The sequence below is a fragment of the Varanus komodoensis genome, unplaced genomic scaffold (assembly GCF_004798865.1).
Source record: "Varanus komodoensis strain SLA01 unplaced genomic scaffold, ASM479886v1 scaffold20_1, whole genome shotgun sequence".
NCBI lineage: Eukaryota > Metazoa > Chordata > Lepidosauria > Squamata > Varanidae > Varanus > Varanus komodoensis.
In genome coordinates this window covers 5,587,668-5,595,358 of record NW_025335587.1, presented here as the reverse complement: position 1 = coordinate 5,595,358, position 7,691 = coordinate 5,587,668, and the positions used below count along the sequence as shown (strand labels likewise).

General features: G+C 42.9%; 1 protein-coding gene across 5 annotated transcripts in view; it reads left to right on the top strand.

The window, feature by feature from the left end:
* The first annotated feature begins 787 nt into the window (after positions 1-787).
* The window catches only part of USP24 (ubiquitin specific peptidase 24), a 103,893-nt gene continuing 96,989 nt past the window's right edge, over positions 788-7,691 (top strand). For all 5 annotated transcript variants that reach the window (XM_044430472.1, XM_044430471.1, XM_044430470.1 and 2 more), the window contains exon 1: positions 788-1,237. In XM_044430472.1, the coding sequence (XP_044286407.1) occupies positions 887-1,237 (351 nt within the window). In that variant the 5' untranslated portion in view covers positions 788-886. The remainder of the gene's footprint in view (positions 1,238-7,691) is intronic.

Genomic DNA, 7,691 nt, shown 5'->3' with positions numbered 1-7,691 from the left:
TTCTAAGCATCGTCTGGCAGCATTCCAGGAAACAGCGGGAGGATGAAGAGAGACGTGCCGTTGATACTGGGGACAGGCAGACAGGCGAGACAAAAAGCTACCGGAGAGAAGGAAGGCTCCTTTCCAAGTCCCCCTCTGTACTTCTGGGGGGGACTGTACTTCTAAGTCCACCTCAGTCAATTATGTCCAAGTAGGTTTACCGGGGATTACTGAAGTACAGCCCTATCCTAACCAAGTTTATTAGAGAGCAATAGTAATCCTGTACATGTGTACCCAAAGGTAAGCCCACCAAATGCAGAGAATTACTCCAAGGTGAGCGAGAGTAAGGCAGTAGTATAAATCCCACTAACTCTCAGGTTTCTCAGCAACGCTGGCTAGGCACCCTTTTAAAAAACTGCATTAAAATTGAAGGGACGGCGGGTGCAGGACGACTTAGGGTCACGGCGTGAGAACGCGCACCAACATTCTCTGTCATCAGTACAGCGTTGTTAAACACTAGTTAAGCATCTCGGCGCGCGCATGCGTAGTAGCGCCTCTTCCCAAAGCCGCTTTTGTGGGGTTCCACCGCCTGCCGCCTCTGGAGTTCCCATGACGACCACATCCGCTCTCCCGCCCTATATCCCCATGTGTCCTTAATATTGGGCGGTGGCCTCGCCGCCGCCTCTCCCCCGGCACGTGATAACGGCGCCTTTTCCTCATTATCCGTGCTTCAGCCTGTCGCTTCCGGGTGGGTGTGGGGCTTGCTGTTTCTCCTGCCCTGAGGCGGAGCGGTGGGGGGGTGGAGTGGGAGGAGGAGGCTGCCAGCAACATGGCGCCGCGCAGAGCGAGTGGTAGTAACGGAAACTCCAGCGGAGACAGCCTCTGAACCGGAGCCGAGAGAGACGCCATGGAGAGCGAGGAGGAACAGCACATGACCACGCTGCTGTGCATGGGCTTCTCGGATGCGGCCGCCATCCGCAGGGCCCTCCGCCTAGCCAAGAACGACATTAACGAGGCCGTGGCGCTGCTCACCAACGAGCGGCCCGGCCTGCACTACGAGCCCATGGACAGTGGCGGCGGCCAGGGCGGCGGAGGGGGCGGCGGCAGTGGCGGAGGCTTGGGAGCGCCCCAGCAGAGCGGCGGCTCTCGCAGCGGAGGGGACGGCGATGGCTCCAGTAGTGGCGGCGGCGGCGGCGGCGGCGGGGGTAACACGGTCTTTGACCCGCCACCTGCCTACCATGAGGTGGTGGAGAACGAGGTAACGGTGCCGGGCGGAAGCGGGGAGGCCAGGCAAGCGAAAGGAAAGGTTGTGTGGGTGTAGCACTCCCTTCTGCCTTGTCGGCTTTAAGCATTCGGGATCCCCCCTCTGAAATAAGCCGTAATGTGTGCGTGAAGGACTCCTCAACTGTGACTCTGGATTTGTCCTTACCTGATTCTTGCAGTGCTGTATTGGGAGCAAGACATGTTTAGGTACTGCCATAAAATCCCTTTTTAGGGAGCCATTGGGATAGCAGACAAGGAGGCTTCTGCAGCGCTTCTCCCACAAGGCAGTTGCCGTTTTCTTTCCAGGTTTATTCACACGTTAATGGGCATCCTAGGATGAATAAATCCATTTACACACTCAGTTTGGGTCCTGAGTGCTGTTGTTTGTGGATTTGAGTTCAGCTGCCACCACCACAAGGTTTTGATGAATGCTTTTGTTTTGTTTTGTTTTTTATAAGAGTTTTTATAGGATGACTTTGCAGCATCAAACAGAACTTGGTTATTAATCTCACATGTTGTGGTTTGACAAGAGGGGAAAAAAAGCATGAACTGCTGCTGGGCTGGACTAGTAGCAGTGCATGGTTGTGCCAGATAATGTTCATGTGTGTGCATCCATACTCGTGTGCGTGCACATACACCCCATATAAATGGTCTGTTTTATGTGGTGCTAATACTGGGTTCTTGATTTGTAAGCATTGTTTTGTAATTATAACACCTCGCTGAAAAGGATGCCTAAATACATAGTATTTCTATAAGGTGTGATGGTTTTCTTCTAATACTTTTAATTTTAGCTTCAGATTTTACATAAAACCTGGATTAAAAATGGAGCATAATATAGCAAGAATATAGAGAACTATTTATTTATTTATTGCAATTGTATGCCACCATGTAACCAGAAGGCTCTCTGGGCAGCTCACATCACAATCATAACAGTACAGAAAAATAGATAATAATTGCTAAAACCATTATACGTAATACAGTTAAAAATACTGTTTGAAATACAACAGGAGGATAAGCACAGTATAATCAACAAGACAATAAAACAATAAACCAGCAGTAAGACCAATAAATCATAATCTAAAAACAAACACTAAATAAAGTCTTAACTTGGCACCAAAATCAAGATAATGTGGATGTCAGTCACACCTCCTTCAGAAGGGAATTCCAAAGGTGAGGTGCAACAACAGAGAAGGCCCTTTTCCCCACTATATTTTACTATATGGCCTAACTATATGGTAGTCTACTCAAACCAAATTTTTGCAGTGCTCATATTGCCATTGTTTTTGTTAGTAAACTGAGAGTAATATGTTCTTCATTTGAAATCAAAACTTATGGTTTTAAGAATCCTGATAGTAGTCTATTTTTAGTGATGTGTCCAGAAAAATAACATGGTTCCCTTGAGTATAATCTTATCCCTATACCTCAGATGAATCTAGAACTCTTGTGCTTTTTTGTTTTCTTTGTTTTGTAAAAAAAAAAAAAAAAACAGAACAAAACAAAACCAAAACTGAACACTTGTCTATTTAAGTTTAGAGAAATGTTTGGTCTCCTGCACTAAATTAAACAGCTTCAAAGATATTAGACTGATTAAACCAAAGTATTATTTGTGTACCCATGTACTTGTTATTTCTGACAGCTCTCTTACCTTTAAAAAAAAACTTTGGCCATTTAGAAAAAAGTAATCTGGAAGGAATAGTGACCAGGCCAGTGACCTTCCGTAGAGGGCTGTTCCCTATTCCAGGCTCCCTATCTGAAAAGGCCATATATGTAGTACCCACCTGCTTTGTGATTTGTGGTAGAGAGACCTGGCAAAGGAACTTGGACACAGAACATACTTCTCAGTTCCACAGAGCCTCCTGGGGTTTTTCCATGGTGAGACATGGACCCTTGGCTGCCCCACTATACAAATCTCCCTCTACCTCAAGAGGGATTCTCTGCTGTTATCTCCCTTTTAGATCAGGGATAGAAGTGGGGGTGCAGGCAGCAGAGAACTCTGCTGGCACTGGAAGACTGATTGCTGCTTCTAGCACTGACTGAGGCTTTCTTCTGTCCCTTTGGGGATGGCAAGAGGCATACAAAGAAGGTGCCTGACTCAGCCAGAGCCAGAAGGAGCTGGTATTCCCACTGTTGCTCATCCCAAGGTTTATGTTCCACTTGCCATCTCTCTAACAGTTCAATACTATGAATGTTTAGTAAGAGAAAAGTCAACTTGAATCTGTCCCAATCAGGTTGCAGTCTATATTCTATCAACACCACCACACTAGACCATATGTCTTGTCTTTATCCTTGTCTGAATATGAGAGTACCTCACATCTGTCAGATTTCCTGTGCTGAGTAAGAAGAGTCTAGTGAAAAATCAGAAAAGCCATGTATAAATATCAGGGAGGTATCTATATTGGATGAACTGCAAGTATAAGTGAATTCACATGTGGGAGAAGAGGTATTAAATGTTTCTCGATAGAAGCCTCATAAAAATGTGTATGGGAAATATGTATAGTGGGCCAGTTTGCACATTCAAACAAAACACTGTGGCTTAAAGAAGATAAAATTGGTTTGAATCTCTGGTGAATTGGTTGGTTCCCTCTCAAGCAAGCCATCCTCCCCAGTTTGGATGACTTGACAAGCCACATCCAGGTGGGTAATTAAGGTAATAATGCCTGACATTTGTTGGAGATTAAAATAAGTCACCATGACTTCTTTTGATAGTGCAGTACTGATCTATATTGGGAACAGGAATATTGAATTTTGCAGCATTACATACAAATATTGCAATAATGTATGCAATTGATAACCTTTCCTGAATTAGATGGGTTCTGGACCAGGAAAGGGAATTTGAGCACATCCTTGGAGCACCTTTGCCATCAGTTGGTTAAATGCAACTCACTCCCTGCTACACTTGCCTGAAAGAAGAGGTAAACCAGACATCGACCAAAACTAGCGTCCTCCCCACCACAAAACCCAAAGCTGATACATTACCCACCACTCTTTCCTCAGTAAAGGAGTTGCAAGTGCCTCTGTCATGCAACTTGTGATGCTCCAGGGTTTTTTTCCCCTGCAACTCCTGTTATTCCTCAGTTGACTATATTGGCTAGAGCTGATGGGAGTTGTAAGCCAAAACATCTGGAAAGCCACAGTTTCCGCTTCACTGATCCAAGTCGTTAGAGAAAGGCAGGAAAGGCAATTGTCCCATTGTGGGCCCCAGATGTGAGCTCATTCCAATTTGTCATCTGCTGAAAGAACAGTAAGTTATATGCTGCATTATATTCTAGGCTAGGTAATCATTCAGAATTATAAAACTTAGCAGTTAATTAATTTAATAGGATTTATGTATTGATTCAATTTATTTTCTTATTTACTTACTAGTTTCATATCCCACCTTTTTTCCTTTAAAGAACTCAATGCAGCATACATCATTCTCTTCCTGCTGCTCTCACTCTTATCCCCACAGCAACGAACCTGTGAAGTAGGTTGAGCTGAGACTCTGTGGCTGGCCCAAAATCATGCAGATATCTCCATGGCTAAGTGGGGCTTTAAAACCCAACCCTTATAAATGCTTTTATTTGGAATGTCCCTCTATTAGGACTCTAGAAGTAATATTGCAATATCAGTCATTTTAGCATACAAATATTGGTATATCCATCGGCAGTCAAATATATACCCATCTATTAGCTTTAGATAGTTGAATGATAGCTTGAAAAATAAGCAGAATAACATGCTTGGCATATAAACATTAATCTAACTTACCATAGTACTGTCATCACTGGCACAGAGCAGGGTTTCTTCTTGGCTTGTCTGTGTATGAGATCTTTCCTAGTTTTTTTCCTAATTTAACTAGAGAAAATGACAACTGAACCATTATTACCTGAAAGTTCACTAAACGTAAGAATCTTTAGTCATGCCCCCTGCTTAAATTGAGGGTTTTAATTATGTTTAGAAGTTGCAGACAGCCTGCAACAAATTTGGGATAACAAATCCCAAAGTCTGAATTCAACTTCTATATATGCTATTATGCTATTACCATCATAAACAGAACTTTTCCCCTCACTTCACTGCTTGCTGGATAGTGCAGACACTGCTGTACTTTTATCTGACATCTTTTCATCTGCCAGTTATTGCACTATCATTTTTGTATCCACACAGGAATTGGTACTATAGCGTATATAGATTAGGACCACATAGCTTACAAATATTTGCCTGTTCATTTTTGATATGCAGTGCAGTGTCTAAGCTTTGTAGGAGATTTGAGCTACATAGGAAATGGGATCATACAACATTTTGAAGCTTACTTTAAATACAGTCATTGGCGCTGGGAAAGGGTAGTGGCTCTTTCCCCCTGCTATTTGTTCCTGTGTGGAAAATATACAGATACCTGACTGTTTAGCTCCAAGAGAAGCAGACAGAATTGCCCTATTTTGACATTCACTGCATGATTTGCTAAGCCTCTGTAACCTCTGTTGGTCACATGCAAATTGGCATGTTATTGTTAGTCGTGAAGTCGTGTCCGACCCATCGCGACCCCATGGACAACAGTTCTCCAGCCCTTCCTGTCCTCCACCATCCCCTGGAGTCCACTTAAGTTCACACCAACTGCTTCAGTGACTCCATCTAGCTACCTCATCCTCTGCTGTCCCCTTCTTCTTTTGCCATCTATTGTTCCCAGCATTAGACTCTTCTCCAAGGAGTCCTTCCTTCTCATTAGGTGGCCAAAGTATTTGAGTTTCATCTTCAGATCTGGCCTTCTAAAGACCAGTCAGGGTTGATCTCCTGTAGGACTGATCGGTTTGATCTCATTGCGGTCCAAGGGACTCGCAGCACAATTCAAAGACTTCAATCCTTTGGTGCTCAGCCTTCCTTGTGGTCCAGCTTTCACAGCCATACATTGCAACTGGGAAAACCACAGCCTTGACTATATGCGCTTTTGTTGGCAGGGTGATGTCTCTGCTTTTTAGTATGCTTTCTAGATTTGCCATAGCTTTCTCCCCAGAAGCAAGCGTCTTTTAATTTCTTGGCTGCAGTCCTTGTTTGCGGTGATCTTGGAGCCCAGGAAAATAAAATCTGTCACTGCCTGCATTTCTTTGCCAGGAAGTGAGAGGACTGGATGCCATGATCATAGTTGTCTTAATGTTGAGTTTCAATGCAAATTGGCATACCTATGAGCAAAGACATGAAGTAGCATACTTTAAATTAATTTTCTGTATTGTCAAGAACATTAACTTTTTTCCCCCCTCTTAACATATTTTTAAGATCTGGTGTGGAGGTCCTTCTCTGTGAGCCCTCCTTGAGGAGGGTGGCTACCTGAAGAAGGGCCTTCTCAGCGGTGGCACCCTGGCTATGGAATGTGCTTCCCTGAGAGGTTTGCCTGGCACCAACTCTGTATTTTTGGTGCCAGGCTAAAACCTTTTTATTCAACCATTATTTTAAATCTGATTTGGTTTTAATGTGGGGTTTATTTATTGGGTGCTATGCTTCATTTTATTCTGTTTTTATTGTAAGACCATTCCGAGACTGTGGTTGTTGGATGGTGTACAAAAGTTTTAACTAAATAAATAAATATTCTAATTCTGTGGTTTTTTTTTTTTTTTGCAATGCCCAGATCAGCTGCTATAAGATTTCTTCATCTGGCCCTCCCACTTTTATCATTCTGGATGATTAGTACTTGAGTGTAGCAGAACAGTTTAATGTAACATATTCACTACTAAATCATGTGCTGTATTTTTTCTGGGTATTCATGGATGTACAATTGAAGTTGGGGATGTTGCTCATACAGGTTTTATATTTAAGAGCATTGCATAATTTCACAGCACATTATGAAACACTGTTAATGCTTATTCCATGTAAAGCAATTAATATTTTAAGATGCAGTGCTTTTAGAGCACTATTTTTTAACTTATAGAAGGTGATTCTGCTTTCTAAGTGAACATTTTCATTGTTTTAGCTAGAGATAAACTATCTAAATCACTGCAAATTTGTAGCTAAATCACTTTAGTTACAATGTGATATACTTCATACTAGAAGATAATACTTGTTTGTTTGCTTTGTGCAGCTTAGTGCTACAACCTGAAATACAAAACTGTTAAGTTGCTGCTGTTAAGATTGATACAGTAGAACTATAGCAAAAGATTGATACATTGGACTTTCTTCAGTATATACTCAGTGTTAACCCTCCCTCTCTCTCCCCTTTTCACTCACACGCTCTCATTGTCTCAGTCCTTCTCTTTCCCATACACACAAATACTTTTTGTTACTTGTAATAGCTCCAAGATTAGCTGAGCTAGCTTTAGATAGTTACTTCTGGAGAAATTGGGATGGGGGAGCAACATTTTGGAGAGAGGTTTGGGGGTAAGCAGGTCACTGTGGAATATGGTATTCCCTCCCCTGAGTAGCTTTCCTAGGGCATTCCTTCAAAGCAAAGCCAGGACTTGGCTTTTAATCCAAATGGAGTAAGAGTA